The 19386-nt window shown below is 37.9% G+C and overlaps 1 protein-coding gene across 1 annotated transcript in view; it reads left to right on the top strand.

Moving 5' to 3' along the window:
• Positions 1-19386, top strand: part of SRGAP1 (SLIT-ROBO Rho GTPase activating protein 1) — a 280442-nt gene that overhangs the window by 144566 nt on the left and 116490 nt on the right. Inside the window, exon 4 of the mRNA XM_082635779.1 lies at positions 18573-18635. Within this exon, the coding sequence (XP_082491905.1) occupies positions 18573-18635 (63 nt within the window). The remainder of the gene's footprint in view (positions 1-18572; positions 18636-19386) is intronic.

Below are 19386 nucleotides of genomic sequence, written 5' to 3' on the forward strand. Positions count from 1 at the left end.
TGGCCGCGGAGCCTGTGTGTCCGGAGCCTGTGCTCCGCAACGGGAGAGGCCACAGCAGTGAGAGGCCCGCGTACAGCAAAAAAAAAAAAAATAAAAAAAAAATAAAATAAAAGAAAGAGGGCCTCAGGAATGTACAGTAAGTACACACACACCATGCCTGCTTGTTTGCTACCTAGAAGTTCTCTTCTTATCCAGATTTTCTGGGACTCAAAGAATTGTAATCCCTGGAAGCTGCCTATTTATAGCAGACTCCTGGTTACTTCAGCATTTAGTGGGGAGAACAGTCTTCTCACCTTTAACTATTGCTGATCAGCTGGAAAGTTAATAGTCATTACAGTGACAGGTATAAAATTCCACTTCCTCAAGCAGACCCAGCAGATGGCATGCCTCACCTTTCCACGTTTTTAAAATTAAGAGAGGGTAAGACTGGAGCTTCTTGAGGAGTCAGATCAGCCCACTAGGACACATTTGTCATCTGCAAAGATAGGAAGCCAGGACCCATATCTGTCAAGTCCAGAGAATTTCATATCCCTTTAGATTAAAAAGCAAGACTAGGCTTTTCTGCTTTTTTTTTTTTTATATCATCAAGCCGTCTCCTTCTCCAGCTCTTCTTCCATTGTTATGGTTCCAGAAGCATATTTTTTTATCAAAACAGAAGGAAATGATCAGAACCAGTCTGAATTGACCTTTAGAACTTCTGTGGAGTCCTTAGTGAGCATAATGCTTGTTCTTCTTGGGAGGGGATTTTGCAACTTACTCGTTTTTCAAAAATAACCCCATGTCTGTATGGAGATCCAGTTAGATGCTGGGTGCTTGACAGGTACAGCCTCTTACACAGCTGTGTCGTATTCAATTTAGTCATTGACCAAGAATCCTTTTACCCAGACTGTTCTATCAAATAAGGAGTTTGGAGCAGGTAATTCTAGGAATGTTTTTGTTTCCAAATGGATATAATAATCAGGAAGACACTTATAGGAATACCTAATTCCAGGCATAGGTATAGGCAACAGCTTCAAGACTTAAATTTTAATCACATCAGAACCAGTTTTAGAAATAGTTGCCTATGCTTGACAGTTTTCAACGGCTAAAAAAAAGGGAAGCTTTAAAAAAATAATAATACCCAATTATTCAAGTATCAGCTATTTCAAATTTAGGTCTTTAGAGTTGTAGATGAAGCCTGTTGGTCAGAATAACATAGTGATCCATCTCTAAGTCTCTAACATCAGATACTTTGCATATGAATCTTAGTTTTGTCACTCTTATTATCTATGTGGACCTGGGAGTGTTTGTGAACCTCTTAAGTCTCACTTTCTGCATCTGTAAAGTAAATATAGTAACCTATTTCAGATACCTGTATGGAGATTCATGAGTCCTGCATGGAAAGCTACTTACCCCAGTGTCTGGATTTAATGCTAATATGGTCTAACTAATTTTTAGCTGTTATCTTTGTTATTATCTATACTGTAAACACTTATTCCTTACACCTGCAATAATTATGTAATGTGAAATTACACCAGACATTATCTTAAATGTGTCCTCATTCTAAAGAGACTGTGTAGCACAACTGTGATGAACACCGTCCAGATCATCACATGGTATTTGTATATCACTTATTATGAAGTTCCAAACCATGTTTGTAAACAGACTCTGAGAAATGCTCCAACATCCTTGCTTGGAGCTGAATTAAAATTTTGGTCCTCACATTTCAACAATTAATGGGAACTTAGGGGATAACACAGTGAATACCTGTGTTGGTCAGCACCCCCTGTGCCTCTCAGGTCCCCCACAGCTATTTCACATAGACAGTCTTAACTTTGAGGCTTCACTGATTTCTTCATTCATTCAACAATGAGAGTTATTCAATTCCAGACCCTCTGTTAGGTATGGACAATGTGAGCACAGACAGAGTAGGACTCTGCTTTTACTCTCATAAGTTCTGCTTTACTGTTTTAGGGGAAGGTCAGAACTTGGAGACTGCTTGTACACAGGGGTTTTTCATTATCAGTCCTACTGTCCTTCCCGAAGAACAAGAGGCAGTGAGGTGCCTCTTGCCCTGTTCTCCAGCCCTGCCTGCTGGAGTGATGAGATTTTGCCACCTTCTTTCCATTACTCACGCTCAAGAGTGGTCTGCATCTGGGTTGGTGCTGCAGCCAGAAATTGTGTGATTCATATGTTACACATAAAGTAATCAGCATCAGCAGTCACCATGTAGGAAAGACCACAGCTAGCTCGCAATAATCACTTTATTTAAGCACCTTATCACATGATCTTCTGTATCAAGTTTAAGAATGTTAACAGAAGTATGTAGTTTTAGAGGGAGCACCATAAAATGGCAGCCTTTGAATATGTTCAATTATCTCTGTGTGTTTTAAATTATCTACAAGTCTGTCATTTCCCCATGGATTATTCTCAAATTATTAATGTTTTTATTCTTGGTTTGCATAAATATGTGTACAAATATAATTTATTTTGTTTCTTCACCAATAATAATGACATAACCCTACCACTTTGCTGAATTTTAACTGTGCACCCAGCACCGTGCCCGGCGTTTTTCACACATTAACTCATGCACCCCCACAGCTGCCCAATGAACAGGAATTATAAGCCACATTTCAGGGATGAGAAAACAAAAGGCTCAGATATAATTTGTAGAGCCGGGCTGGCTGGTACGTCTTCTTGTCTTTGCCTGTAGGCCTTAGATAGTTCGTAGTTACTACAACTGTGTTGGTGTTTTTCAGTGGTAACTGGAGATGTTACACAACGCACAGGTTAGAAACTTCTGAGATTGGGACACTGTGGGTCTTGGCCCCATTCATTTCTAATGAAAATCCTGAAGAATGATAGTTCTGGATGAGGCAGCAAAATCTGTCAGTCATCCAAGTTATAGGCAGAGATTCAAAGCAGCAGAGACTGGCTGCAAGCCACTGAGAATGACCTCACTTTGGCCTAAATGCCGTAGGTTATCAGATTCAGACTCACAGGAATTAAATTAACCCACTTTTGGTATTGTTGATTGTGTGGCCTAATCTGAAAGGAAAGAGAAATTACTAGTAAGATTTGGAAATTTGAGGTCATTTTAAAATTTTTATCAAAACTAATCATATTCTATTTAAATACCCTAGTATGAAAGAAAACAAAGACATTTCATGGGAGGAAAAAACACTGTGTTTTCAATTAGGCCATTTAAAATAAGTTAATATTCAAGCAGATGCTTTGAGTTAATAAACGATACTAATCTAGTACAGATCTCTAAGGCTCTAACCTTGTTTTGAAGAAAAAGCCCCTAAGTTTAAAAAATCTGAAAACTTTACAGATCTATAAATAAGAGTCTTTCCTATTGTACAAATCTATACAAATCTATATATAAAAGAGAGTCTATTTCTTTTTTAATATAAAAATACATATTCATTGTAGAAATTTAGAAAACACCAAAAAATATAAAAATGGAAATGAGTTACCCATATTAATGCTACCTACTGGTAATATTTCTCGCTATATCTTTTCAGCATTCATATGTATAAGCATACATGTGTACTACACAAACACATACATACGTATTTTGCAAAATTGAGATTTCATTGCAGATAACCTGGGAACCTGCCCTTTTCATGGAAAATATCGTTAGCGTTTCCCATGTCTGGATATAATCTTTTAAAATAGGATACTTCGCGCCTGCATAATGTTTCACTGTCGGCACGGCCATGTTGCTTTTCCCGTTGTAGGACATTTAAATCTTTCACACATCTTTGATATTTTTCTTATGCTACATTCCTTGAAGTAGAATTATTAGGCCAGAGGGTGGCATTAGAATTTCATGCTTTGGATGAAATTCTTACTTTTTGCCTTTCTGGAGTAAAGATGGTCATGGCTGTGATTTACCAAGGAGCAATCTATCCCCTGAAAAATAAACTGACTGTTTATTAGCAGAGAGCTACCACATGTGATTTAGTATGCTGATGCAACAGTGGTAAATAATATAACAAGAGGAACTTTTTCAAAGCATTTCAGTGCAGTGTAGCAGAAGAATTAAATGGTATTCTGGTGGCCTCAAGGGACAGCTTAATAATTGATGGGGAGTGGTTAAATAAGTGAGAGTCGTTCAAGCTAATGCTACTAGCTGGTTCTCTTGAGTTTTATCAACCCTATGGTTAGCTCATTTCTCTAGAAGTAAATCAAAACCAAACTATCATTTCTTACAGTGATGCGCTTTTCTGAAATATTTTAGAAACTATTTTTAGTTTGTATTTATAAATTGCTTATCAGGATGGCTGGCACATAAATAAATGGCAGTTGTCAGTGCTGCTTTTCTTGTATTTATGTTGTTGCCTTTATTATTTAGTGACAACAGGACATATGTGATTGACCTAGCCGTAAATTTAGCAGCTGAGTTACTAGATAAGAGCATTCTGCATCAGTTTAGAAGCTTCATTAAAGACTTTTAAATATATTAAGCAGATGTTATATGTCTATCTTCTTGGAAAGTGATATAATGTTAAAAAACCTGAGGTCATTGAGGTCAGCTAAGTTGGACGTTTTGTCACACAGCATGATGTAGTAGTTGAACCCATAATTACATTGAGAATAGTTTCCAAAAACACTTGAAACCTATTTATGGTAAAAAAAAAAAAAAAAAAATCTGAAAGTATATAGACCAAAATTATTTTAAATGGGTACCTCTAAGTTACTTTTATTTTCTTCTGTTTGATTTTTCGTAATTTCTGATTTTTGTACAATGAACGTATTGTATAAGACACAAAGAAAACAATTATTCATTGTAAACTAAAACCTTAGAGAAACTTGGCCCCGAGTACACCAGTCAGTGTTTACCACAAAGAAGTGGGGAACTATATCCAGTAACTAATTCAGCCCGAAATGCTGTTTATTAATGGAGAATTAGCCTATTCTCCAAGTGCACTTGAAAACTGTGCTTTGAATATACAGTATTCAGGTGCTTAAAATGAAGACATGAAATCAGGGAACTTCTGAGCAAGATGGCGGCATGCACAAGGGCTGCAACAGCCTTACCTCCCAAGTTCTTTTTGCAATGACTAATCAAATGTATAAATAGGAAAGACTGGAACAGTCCTTTTACCTTCAAGCAGATCCCATACTACTTTGCTCACTCTGTTCGTTCCCACCTTACTCTGAAAGGAAGTCTATACCCCCATCTCCTTTCCCTAACTTTATTTTTCTCTCCAGCACTTATCCCTTTCTGCCATATTTTGTATTTACTCAATATTTGTTTACTTTCTGTCTCTCCTCAATTTAAATGTAAGTTTCTGAGGGGGAGGAATCTTGTATTGTTCACTGAAACAGTGACTAGCACATAGTAGATACCATGTAAATATTTATTGAATGAATAAATAATGAATACTTACATCTGTATTAGAAACCAGAGATAAGTGTCAGCCACATAATAGAAATTTCAAGGTATTTCAGAAGACCCAGTATTGACAGGGCTGGATTTAAGCAGCACTATCACATGCTGTCTACTTCCTAAGAGAGAAAAATCAGAGGAGAAATGAGTCATGGCAAGTCTGTGGCAGGGTGGAATAACTAAAGTGCCAGCCTTCTGGGCTGAGGACTGAAAGGGGGTGTCAAAGGAACCAAAAAGTACTAGGGAGATTACAGAGAGGGTGTAGATTTTAAAAACAATCTCATGAAGTTCTTTATTAACTCCTGGGCTCTCTCCTGACCTGCACGTGCTTGGGTTTGATCTTAAGCAGTATACCTACCAAAGACTTCGGGAGCTGAACTAAGGGATAGACCACTGTCTGGGCTCCAGACTGGCCACTGAATGGTGCATATGCAAATCAGATCCAAATAGTGCTACAAAGGTGTTGGAAACAGTATGGATATTGAAACCACACCCTGTAGAAGGCTGGTCAGAATTTGCATCCTGAATTCAACTTGGTTGATTTCCTGATAAAACAAAAATACCAACATTCTACATGTGGTTTAAATAAAACCCAGAGTCTCATAACATAATATTCAAAATATCCAGAGTATATTCCCAATTACTCAGCATACAAAGAACCAGGAAAACCTCAGCTGACATGAGAAGAGACAATCAATAAATGGCCAATCCTGAAGGACACAAATGGTGGAATTAGCTAACAAAGACTTTTAAAGCAACCATGATAAAAATGTTCCGAGAAGTGAGAGCAAATACTGTTGAAACGAATGGAAAGATAAGTCTCAGCAAAAAAAAAAAAAAAAAGAAAGAACCAAATGGAAATTTTAGAACTGAAAAGTACAGTAACCAAAATTAAAAACTCACTAGACGGGTTTCAATAGAAGAATAAAGATAACAGAGGGAAGAGATTAGTTTCAGTTCATCTTAAAGATAGATTAACAGAAATTATCTAACCTGAACAACAGAATAAAAGATTGGGGAAAAAATAATCAGTGCCTCAGGGAGTGTTGGGACAATCCTAAAAGGTCTGATATTCATGTCAGCAGAGTCTCTGAGGAGACGAGAAAGTGAGTGGGTAGAAAAAACATTTGAAAAAATAATTACAACAAAACTTCCCAAATCTGGCAAATAAGATAAGCCTACCCATTCAAGAAGCCAGCAAAACCCAAGCTAGATGAATCCAAAGAAGTACATGCCTACACTCATAATAATCAAACCAAAAACTAAGGACAAAGAAAAATATATTGAAAGCGGCCAGAGAAAAATAACACACTACCGATGGAAGAACAATTGGATGACTGTGGATTTCTCTACCTGCTAGATGCCAGTAGCACCTTATTAGTTTTGACAACCAAATATTCCTTCAGATGTTATCTAATGTCCCCTGGGGGGGAAATTGGACCAAGTTGAGAACCATTAATCCAACTTGAGTTTTCCATTTTTCCAAACATTTTTTTAAAAGAAATGTTCCAATTTGGTTTACATATCAATTACAGGGTTTACAACTCTAGATTAAATTAACAAATATGGAGTAGGTCAAAGGCACCCAGTCTCTCATCTCCCATCAAGAGAAGTTTAAAAAAAAATATATATATATATATATATGTATATATATATATATTCAATACCAGGTTTATTTAGGTTCAGTTATTCATAAAAGATCAGCACTTAAGAAAGTTCATTTTCAAAGAGCCTTGAACACTGAATCCTTACCCATTCTCCTCATCCAGGAAGGAAACTACATTCTTAAAAGAACTGATGAGGAGAGAACATTCCTACCGTAGGTCGAGGTGTCTATAGTTGAGATCAACAAAGTCTGAAGCAACCTGAGAACAGTACTCTGGTTGCTAGCCAGCGTTTCTTACCATTTGAAGACTTTGTTTAATTTCACATGGTAGGATTCTAAAAGATTTCCAGCAACTGCAAGAAATGCCATATTGGGGGATATTGCACATAGAGCAAATATTTGGATTAAGAAACTCTTGTGATACCTTGAGTAATAGCAACCCAAAAATATGCACTTGCAAACAAACACTGAATGTGGTTGTCAGATTGACTTCAGTACCTTTTAAATCTCAATCAAAAGGAAACATTTTTTTCTCATTGTTAGAGAGGCAATTAAATAGAAACAAGCAGAAATTTTACCAACTAAATACTTTGTCAGATCAATCTAGAAACTTAAAACAAAATTTGACACTGGCTATATGAACTATATGTATTGAGAAAACCCACTAATGTTCAATAACAATAGTAAATAAATACATGCACCACTTTTACTTTTTAAACTTTGGTAGTTTCAAGTGAACACAGAACCATAATTGGCTTAGTGCACTGGCTTGAGTAAACATGGCCATTAAAATTTCATTTCTTTAGCTCTAAAGATAGAGATTGCAAGGGGCTGCTAAAATAGTCTTTTATTTTTTTGGCGAGGTCTTATAATTACACTGACCAGTCATGACAAATTCATTGCAACTTCTACTTTTCCTCTCATTTCCTTTTTTTTTCTGAAACCTAGCTTTACTGAAATCAGTTCTCTTTTCCAAAACAGAGTAGACATTCTATTTCATTATTCATTCAGCAAACCTTTATTGATTATCGTTACGTGACAGGCACAATGGTGGGTTCTAGGGTCACAAAAGTAAGACACAAATCCTCAATTAGTATTCCAAAGGGGCTTATAATCTAGTAACGAAAGGAAGTATAGAGATAAAAATTACATTATAAGTTGGAACTGCTCTTACAGAAATAGGACCCAAGAGCACAAATGCACAGATGATTGAGTAAGGCATACTGCCTAGGAAAATGGAGAAAGGCTTCACAGAGAGAGCGGCATTTGATCAACGTCTTAAACTTGGTGAGGTTTTACAGAGGAATTAGGGGAAGTGCCTTCTTCTATATGTATGAAGAGAACAGCACAGGACAAGGGCCTGGGGTTCTGATCAAGACTAGCACATATCCAGGAAATGATGCTAGGGGAAGATGACGGTAGGTGGGGCTCTTGGCCGCATCTTCACAACTCTTAACGGAAGTGAATTGTCATCATAGGCCACCTCTTTTTGGCCTGGACCTAAAGCTCACATCAGTTACACAGCTGGCTGGGATTAGGAGTATAGCCTGTGACATGGCAAACTGTACATAGTGGGATAACAGCTACCTGTGATCTAGAAAGGCGGGTTGGGGGTGAGGGCTGCAGGCATGGAAGGATTTTGATTTTCAGTTTAACGAACTGGTATGTGTCTAAGCAACTAAGGAAGCCAAGAGAGATTTTGCATCAGGGATATGGCATAATCAGCTTTGTTTTTTGAGAGCATTGTGAGGAGTAAATTGGAATGAGAAGAAACCAGTCGTGGGGAACCTAGTGAGGAAGCTGGTGCATTAGTAATCTGGGTGATGATTTTTGCTCTACCATGAGTTACGGCCAGAGAGTATTTCCGTACTTATAATGATATTGTCTTCAAAAAGATCTCATCCATGTAGATCAAGAATGAATCAAATGGCTTTTTGTTGTTTTATGAAAGGTCTGTTGGAAATTCAAAACCAGGACGTTCTTATTCAGTCCATCCTAATCAGATTGTAAGGCTTCTACTCCTTTATCTGATGGCTCTTTAGCCTGTTGGAGAAAAAAAAAAAAAGCTAACAGTGATTCCAGGATTCTTGGGCTTACCTTAACTATGCAGATGTGGGTTTGGGCTGCCACCACAAAACAGGGTGATTGCAAGCAAATGCAAGTCACTGAGAGGTGTTTGTTGCCTCCTGATCTTCCCAGGATCTTAGCTTCTACCCCTTGAAGTATAAAGAAATACTTTATATGTCCTTAATGCCACTAGCTCCAAGACAGTGAAAGTTATCTGGGAGGCAAAGAGAATTCTCTCTTCATTTCTTTAAACTGTGTCATATAAGGAACAGTTGAAGACAGTGGGAATGTTTGGTACAGAGAAAGTAAGCCTTAGCTACGAATAGTAACTGTCTCAAATATTTGAAGACCTGTCATGTAGAAGATGGCTTAGATTAACTAGCTCTACAAGTCTATAACAGTCAAGACTGGTAGAATTAAAGTGGAGACAAGTTTTACTTTATTCTAAGGAAGACCTAACAGTCTAAAGTCAGCAAGGGCTTGCTCAGAATTAAGAGTTCTGCTTCTTTGTAGCTTTGCAGTGTTCTCTGGAATAGACTTTATCCTCCTTGGTATAATAGTATGTCAAACACAAGTATTCTAGAAAGTAAATCTTGAATTAGGTTGAAGTGACCATCTGAGACATACTGATTTGAAAGTTGCTATGAGTAGACTGTTACAGGGTGACTTCATGAAATGAAACAAGGATATGATGCTGAGCTGATAATAGCATCATGACAGTTACATTTATGGAGTGCTTGGTATTGGCCAGGCACCTTGTTAAGCACGTAACATCGGATATCTCATTTAATCCCCTTAAGAACCCTAGGGAGTATATTATGGGAATCTTCTCCATTTTTCAGATGAGGAAACAGCTCAGAGAAGTAAAGATATTTAAATAACCTGACCAATAATCTGGATCTATGTTGATGGTTTGGGGTTTGTTTTTTCCTGCTTCAAGTAGGCTGTCACCCCATGTACATTTGCCTACTAGCCATAGGTGTTTTCTCAAATTCTCTGGTAGTATTCAAGGAACCAAGTTCTTGGTGAACAGGACACTTACCCCATGGGAATTTGTTTTTTGTTTTTTTTCTATTCCTTAAGCTACCTTTACTTAAATACATGGTTAATTCTATAGACCAATTAATGAGTTGTAGTTCTGAGATGGTACTATTAGTATTAGTATAAATATATATCTTTAAAGGAAATTTCTGATTTAGGATAAATTCTTGAAGATTGGTTTATTAAATTTTGGGCTTGGTTCAAGAGTTATATAGAGAAATTTCACTTGACTTAAATTGTTTGAATAAGCATAAATCAGACTGAATTGAAATTGTTTTGTTTACCTCTCTCACTAAAATGTAAGACCACTTTTCTATCTTTGGCACATAGAAGATACTCATATAAACTGGTAGAATGGATGACTGAATGCATGAGTGTGTACATGAATAAATGAACTTTTATCAGTATCTCAAAGAATCTCTGCCTTTTGCTTACTAATTCAATGAATGACTTATAAATGAGATCTCCTACTTACTTTATTTAGTTTTGTAAACAGTCCCTGGATTTTTCTTACCACAGTACTATTAAGACTGAGGTCATGGGTTCCCTACACAATATGGTCTAGTTTGCTTCACCACAGGTTATACTCATAACCCCAGCCAACTGTGCCATAGATGTAAGCTTTTGGTCACACTGGATCTTTGCACAATCACACCTGTCACAGGAGAGAAAGACAGTTGTCTTTAGTGATAAACTAGTAGACTCAGTTTCATGTACTAAAGACGACGTATTATTATGATAATTGTTAAGGAATTATTAATAAAGCTGAGTTATTACATTTTTGTTAAGTTCAGCGTATTGAAAAGTGGTCTGGAAATGTATTTCTGATAGTTTTTAGTTAATTATATTACAGTCTTAACCAGAGTTTCATAACACGTTCTGATTTTAATTAGGTAGGTTTGTTTATATCCACTGCTGAGAATTATGCCTAAGTGATTATTCCTTTAGAGGCACTGAAATGGTGTTTCCAGTGTATCGCCATTTTGAGTAGAGAAATATCCCTAGCATGAAAAATTGTGTTTCTTGAAGAGTTAAGGAAATGCAAGCTGAAAATGATAATAATTGTTTCATCTACTTTATTCCCTGTAGGATTTAAAATTTCAGTCTTGAGTTACTTAATCTGTCTGTTCAAGTGCTCTTTAAACCTGGGTGGTTATGAGTGACACTGGTGTACGTGACTTTGCACTTTTGCCTGCTCACAGGCTGAGCACAGTCGAATGCCACATTTGCCTAGCAGTTACATTAGTAAATATTCTAGGAGATGCCCCAGATATTTCCTTTAAGGTTAAGTTTTGTCTTGTTTCAAAATGAAGCTCTGGTTCCCCTGTATCTATGATTTTTTTTCTAACTTTCCCACATTTTCTAGTGTCATGGAGTTTTATCTAAAAGAATGTTGATTATTTTTTGCCTTGGGAATGCAGTAGATCGTGAGGCTAATTTCATACACTGATATTTAGTTGTGATTTTAATAAGTACAAATCCATGTCCCTTGACAGATGGAAAGGAAATGTGCAACTACTCTAAATATTCTAGCTTGCTTCAGGCCATTAAGCCCAGCCCAGATTTTTCCATTAGGCATTTTGGGGGTTGCTGTTGCTGCTGTCTTCAGAGTTTACATGAATTAAGAGAATCTATAAAGACACATGAACACGAGGTTTTGGAAATTTAAAAGCACACACACTGTAGAGGTATGGCCTGACCCTTTTAACCAGAATTTACATCCAAAACTCACTAAGCGTGAGGCACTATAATCATTTGCAGCCCTCTCATTAAATATTTAATCTGGTTTTCCTTCTTCTCTCTTAGTCTCACTCTGACTCAGCATAAGGTCAGGATTCCTTGACTGGTCATCACAATAGATTTACTTTAAAAATAACTCTGTGAGAGGCCAGAGGCCCTCTGAATTGGTCATTTAATACAACCATATAGATCAGTTGATCGATTGCCCAATGTACTCAATTATGGTTGTATTAATTATGCTCTTTGTTCTGCCTTCCTTTCTCCCCTTTCTGGGAGGTTCCAGGGAGCAAACCTGCTGTTCTCCAGGAATAGAGATACTGGCCAGGGTCCACCCAGTGTAGCACTTATCACAGTGCTCTGTATAGGAAGCTGTTCGGGCACACGTAGCTCCTCCATGAGACTGTGGACTCTGGAGGGAGGAAGCCATGCCTTACTCAGCTCTGGGTCCCATTCATTCATCCAAGGTATATCGAGCACCTACAGTGTGCCAGGCACCACGGCAGGCCCTGGGAACACAAAAATGATCAGGACACAGTCCCTGCTTTCAAAGAAACCCTCTGTTTATGAAGAGAAAAAGAAACATGATGAGCGTAGTAATAACGGGCAGCATCAGTTTAACACTCAACTGTGTGCTGGGTTTTGTGTTAAGTGTTTAATAAGGACCATCCCAATAAAACCCTGCGATGTAGAGGCTGTGGGTATCTCTGTTTTGCCATTGAGGAAACTCACAAAATTATTTAACTTATGCACAGACAAGAGAGTTTGATAACAGGCATCCAGTTTTAGAGTTTGAACAACTAACCACTAAATCATACAGCCTAGAAGTGATAATGAATGAACGTATTATAGAGTCACAAAGAAGGGAGGGTCTAATTTCCTTATTTGAAGCACAAGGTAAAAGTTACAAGAAACTTTTCACAAAGTAGTAGCATGTAGGATTGTACTAGGCCAGAGAAGGAAGCAGAGTCTGGGCAGTGAGGACGGCATGGGGAAGGCAGAGATGTGCAAGTAGAACCTGGGACTGAGCAGCTTATCAGGCTAAAGGATGTGGTTTGAGATTTGTGGAAGGTAAGGTAGTTTGACAGGGGAAGTTATGAGTGATTTAAGAAATTGTAACTCTATCCTGAAAAAAGTATAGCAAGAATTTGATGGGTTTTAATCAGAAGAAGGACATAATTAGCTCTTCATCTTTTTTTGGTGGGGGGAGGGTGCTGCACCACGCAGCTTACAGGATCTTAGTTCCCCGACAGGGATTGAACCCGTGCCCCCTGCAGTGGAAAGGCAGAATCCTAAACAGTGGATTGCCAGGGAGTTCCCTAGGTCTTTATCTTTAAAAAAAATTCTCATGACATACAGAAAAACAGATCAACCAGAATAGATAGGATTGGTGGCTTCTCTTTCAAGGAGAAGAAGCAAGTCTTGGATGAACCCCAGATTCTGGCATGAGTGACACTATTGTCCTGGAAGTGATATAAATTCATTATAACCCTTTTAGAAAGTAATCTTCCAATGTGAATCCAGGGTCTTTAAAATGTCAATACTTTTATCCTGGTAATTTCATGTCCGGGAATTGACACTAAGGCAACAGCGCAAAATGCAAGATAGGACTTTAGAACAGCATTCATGATAATAGTTCAGGGTGATTAAAATATACTGGTGAGGGCTTCCCTGGTGGCGCAGTGGTTGTGGGTCTGGCTGCCGATGCAGGGGACACGGGTTCGTGCCCCAGTCCGGGAGGATCCCACATGCCACGGAGCGGCTGGGCCCGTGAGCCATGGCCGCTGAGCCTGCACGTCCAGAAGTTGTGCTCCGCAACGGGAGAAGCCACAACAGTGAGAGGCCCGTGTACCACACACACACACACACACAAAATATATATATATATATATATATGTGAAACTGAATGAATAAGTAAGTAATTGAATGATTGATGGAAAATAGTGGAAACATTGGAAACCATAATAGAAGAATGGTTAATATACATTCACTGTGTAGTTATTTTAATCAATAATAACGTTCTAAAAATTATATAAGTACATGGAAAAATGTATGATAACTGGAAAAAAGCAGAGTAGAAAAAAGATACTTTATTATTATAGAATGATTACAACTCACACCTCTGTTTAGATAAATAAACTTGAAGGAAATACACCCATCAAATTATAATGGTGGGGCTTCCCTGGTGGCGCAGTGGTTGAGAGTCCGCCTGCCGATGCAGGGGACACGAGTTCGTGCCCCGGTCTGGGAAGATCCCACATGCCGCGGAGCGGCTGGGCCCGTGAGCCATGGCCGCTGAGCCTGCGTGTCCGGAGCCTGTGCTCCACAACAGGAAAGGCCACAACAGTGAGAGACCCGTGTACCACAAAAAAAAAAAAATTATAATGGTGGTAGTTTTGGCCTTCTGTTCTCTATTTTTCCAATATTATTTAATACACTTAATTCATTTTTATAATGAAAAAAGGTGGAAACTTTGGGGCTGTTCATTTTGGACTTATGTTTGAATTGTCTGAAACATAAAAGTGATAATAAATAGGAAACAATTAGAAATTGACTTGGTATTCAACTCTGGGTTTACACATTGGGGACATTTAATAAATGTCAACTGAATGGAAGTTCTAACCATTTTCTTTCCCCTTGGGTCAGAATCCTAGAATCCTATTGCAATGCATTAGAAGTTTTTACCATCATTTGAACGTATATAGGCCCACAGAATGGGGGGAAAAAAAACTGTTCACTTTTTCAACTCCGTACTTGAAGCAGTTGGAGGGGACTCTCCTTCCCTGTGCAAAAGTAATTTTAATCAGCCAATCGCAAATAACATGAAAAATACTTTATTTCAAGCATATGTCATTTCATAAAGTTATTTTTTTCTCTTGTACAAAGGGAACATTGATTGCTTTCCTTAATACCCGTATCCTTTTTCTTATCTAGCAGCTCTTGGTCAAGGGTCAAGGGTCAAGGGTCTGCTCTCACTGTTTTCAAATTTTTAATGAAATAGAATCCAGAGGTATACTTAAACCTATTGAATTTTGATGGACTTTTGATAATTCAGATATTTTCTAATTAAAGGGTTTCAGTGCATTAGTTGAGTATGTCAGCATCCTGTGTGCCACAGCAGATGTGTTTTGTTTTAAGATTGCTTCTCTTTAGGTCCAGAGTCATATTTAGAAGAAAGGACTGTTTTTCACTGTTACTGTAATAAATTGGAGACATGTTTAAAGTTGGGGTGGGGATAACATGAGGTGATCTTGTCGTTGCTTCTATGCCATGGGGACAGGGACCAGGCCCCCAGCACTCAGACTAGGACTTGATGTTGTCTGGCCCGGGTATCTGTGAACAAAAGGGTGTGCAAATTCATGCTTCACCCTTCAGTCACATGGTCTAGTGTTTCAGAGCACAGCCCAATTCTTTTAACAGTTTTTGCAGGCAAAAGGAGTGGTGCAGGGCGGGGAGAAAATGGTTGATTTCGAGGCTACTAATAGGCCACGGAGAGTTTAGACTGTCGTTCAAAGCGAACATCTAGGCGGAAACTTCCGTGATGTGTCATGAGGGTAGCTGGGGCTCTACCTACCTGAAAATAACTTGCCACCAACTTCTCACAGAATTTAAAGTTCCCACTGAAGCCTGGCTCCTTAACGGCCTCTTTCATGACTTGTATATATGTTATCCCATTGGCTTGAGGAATTATCCATTTCCTAGTAGATGTTTGATTAATTCATCCGGTACCACCAGTAGTAGACCCACAAAAATGGAACATAGATAAGTTCAGTGTACATGTGTGGCAAGGGTGCATGGATGCAAGAAGGGCTCAAGGGCTGGAGCACAATACTTGAGGCCCTTCCAAATCAGGGGTCACTTGGGTGGATCTAAAGGCCAGGGTAATGGGGAGTGGGGTGAAGGACATCCAATTCAATTCAACCAGTATCTGCCAAGCACTTTCTACGTGGAAGTCAATGGAATAAGTGTCCGTAGAGACCAAAAGAAGGAAGAATACCATGTGGGCTTTTCACTCAAGAGGGTTAACCGTTACAGTGTCTGGGAAAGAATTAAATAATTATAACATTTGTGGGATGTTTACTGTGTGTTAAGTACCATTCTGAGTTCTGTGTATGTGTCATCTGGTTAATACTCTCATCAACCCTATGACTTAGGTACCATGACTACATTCCTTTTATAGATCTGGAAACTCAGGCACAGGGGAGTTCAAAGCCCTTGAGACTTCAGTCCCAGCATTCTGACTCCAGAGTCCTTGCTTCGAAGTGTTATTCTATACTGCCTCCCAGACAGATTTTTTATATTTCAGGGCTTCTGAGGAAAGGTGAACCAAAAATGTGAGTGTGCTCAGCAGAGAACAGTATGTCTGTTTTGCCAGACTTCCTCTACCGCATTACCTGAAATCTTGTAAAATGTGAAATGTACAAAGAACCTTTTTGCTGTTGTAAGATATTTGACTTGGCTGGTTTAGCAGGCCCTTATCGCCCCAAACCCAAGTGTTCAATCTGATCGTAAATATTCTTGGCTTGCAGTTAATTGGACCTAAGGGATTTGGGGGGTTATTGTTCTAAAGTCTTAGCCAAGAAATATTTTCTTTTTGGACTTGCTACCTGAAATGCGGGCAGCTGAGCGGAGTTACTTGGTAGCCTTTGATCCCATTAGAGAGTTCTGAATTGGTAGCTCAGATCCTTGAATGAAATATGATATTAAAATAACACCAAGCTGAAGTCATAGGAGATTGCAGTGTAATGTATACAGTCATAATAGCCAAGATTTAAGGGAAATAAAATGAGTTTCAGTTGGCTTCATTTGCTCACTTGTGGCTTTCCTTTCACCCTTCAGTGATTCTTAACCCACCTCTTCACATAGCAGGGACACAGCAAAACATAAAATCTCTAACTCAAGTGTAGGGATTTTAAATCTTTCAGAGCTCGATAAACACCAGCACCCTCCAAGAAAACCCAGGGACAAATGCAGCTAACGAACTTGAATTTCTCGAAGTTTAGCTATTGCTCTGATGTCATCTTCCCTCACTAGTTTATGTTCACAAATTTTTGCTTCAGCACATGTGGCCTTTTTTAAGGGAGGCCTAACCCAATGACCTAGTGTTGGCAGATGGACTGTGTTTCATCTAGATCCTCTGATTTTATTAAGGGTGGTCTATGGGCCTTTCTTTTCTGCCCTCTCACCAGTGACCAGCCTTCACCAAAGGCAGTAACTACTTCAGCAAATCACACAAACAACAGTATTTCAATTTATTTACAGATTCATTTAGCAAGTGCTGATTGGAAGCTTCTTTTGTGCCCAAGTGGGACCTGGACTAGTGTCTTCTTAAATTCCATACCCTCGGCACCTCACTTGCCTCACCCTAGTTCTGGCCTCGTGCCCAAGCACTGTGCAGGACACTGGGGTCGCAGAGCTGATACAGATATGGTCCTTACTCTCCCAGTCCTGACAGCCCAGTAGAAGACACAGAAATGAACCATGGATGCTGTTGTTATTGTCTCAAACTATAGATTAAGCCATGCTACACATTTTTTTTCCATTTTCTGTACCTGACTAAATACTGAACTCAAAACAGGGAAAAAAAAAGAAAAGTAATTTGGATATATGATTTCCTTTAAAGTTGACTTACAGATTTTGCTGAAAAAAAATATTCAAATACTCCTCTGTCAAACCCTCAAAATTAGCCTAGGGAAGAATATCTTAAATGCTGTCATTTACCCACTGAGTGGAAAAGTAAAACTCTCTTTTTTGTCTTAATGAAAAAATAACAATAATAAATGCAGAGGCAAAAAGTATGTGGAGCATAAGTGGCCTTACCAACTCACTACCGTGAAAGTGTTTTCTTAAAATTAAAATTGTAGTCAGTCAAAGGGAGAGACAAGTATCATATGATATCCCTTATATGTAGAATCTTTAAAAATGATGTAAATGAACTTATTTATAAAACAGAAACAGACTCACAGACATAGAAAACAAACTTATGGTTACCAAAGGGGAAAGAGGTGGGGAGGGATAAATTAGGAGTTTGTGATTAGCAGACAGAAACTACTATATATAAAATAGATAAACAACAAGATCCTACTGTATAGCACAGGGAACTATATTCAATATCTTGTAATAATCTATAATGGAAAAGAATCTGAAAAAGAACATATATATATATATACACATATATATATGTATATGTATAACTGAATCACTGTGCTGTATACCAGAAACTAACACAACATTGTAAATCAACTATGCTTTAATTAAAAAAAATTTTGTAGTCAGTCATATAGTTATTTTGGAAAGGGAGAGTAAATTTCCCTTTTGGTTTCTAACTAAGCTTCTGGGGACTCACACTGCAAAATTCCCTTGTGATGATACTGAGATGGGAAGCAAGATGCTGGAATTCATCTTTTCATCTTTTCATGACTTAAGTTCTGCAACTCAACTTCTGAGCAAGCACGGTGCTTCACCCTCCTTTTTCTCGCTCTTGATAAAGTCTGATTTGGATGGTGGGAGAGCCATTCACACTGTCTTTGCTTCTGTCCAGCCAGTGGTAACCATTGGTGCACACACCTAGTATTTAGAAAGGGCCATTTGATCAAAGATGTTCATTGTATCAGGGTCGTGCTGGCCTTCCGTTGTGTTATACACATTCTTCTATTTTCAGTCAGTGGACTTCTTAAGATGTAAGTCATCTAGAAACAAGTTTCTGTTACAGTTTTTAATATTGTTAGTTTTTTCTCATTGCAGAGCAAAGAGATTGCATTCCAACTTCATGAGGACTTAATGAAGGTTCTTAACGAGCTCTATACGGTAAGCATGTAATCTTTCTTTTGGAAAAATCTTTGGTTTAGAATTCTGGTTTGCAGAAACACTTCTCTTATTAGAACTCATTCCAAGCTAGAGTGTTGATGGATGCTTGTCTGGTTGAAATGTGGAACTGAGTGGACAGATGGCATGAGACGGTTTCAAGTAAAGATGTATATGCAGTCAGAACACTTTAAGAAACTGGACTATAGTTGTCCCAAAAAGAATGTTTTTATATGGTTGGATTATATGTGATCTATTCATATATTCAGTTCCAGAATATTCAGGGGGAGGGGTATCTATTTTTCCTTCTTGGCAATAGTTTGCTTTTCTGAATTTAAGTTTTTTCAGGTTAATGCATATAATCAGAAGAAATTAAATGGTTAACTATTAAAAAACAAAATCAATGATTAGTCATATGCCTATGTATATTTTGTTGTACAATTAATGGTCATATTATTAAATACAAATTCCTTTTGGAGGAATTTGACGAGTTTTTATTTTATAAGAGAACAACATAATGAGAATTGAGTAATGTTAATTTGTTCTAACTTTAGATATTTGCATTTTCATTACATAAGATTATTTGAATTTTTCTTTACAGGCAAATTAAACCTGAAACTTATTAAAATATGTTTCTTGATTTACAAATTCATTTGTTCCTAAAAAGCAAGTGTGTAAAATACAGTTTTGTGAATTAAATTGCTTTTAATGCTCCATTAATACTTGCTAATTAAAAGAACCTGTAGTTTTAAAC

This window comes from Mesoplodon mirus, assembly GCF_964341445.2.
Source record: "Mesoplodon mirus genome assembly, chromosome: 11".
Classification (NCBI taxonomy): Eukaryota; Metazoa; Chordata; class Mammalia; order Artiodactyla; family Ziphiidae; genus Mesoplodon; species Mesoplodon mirus.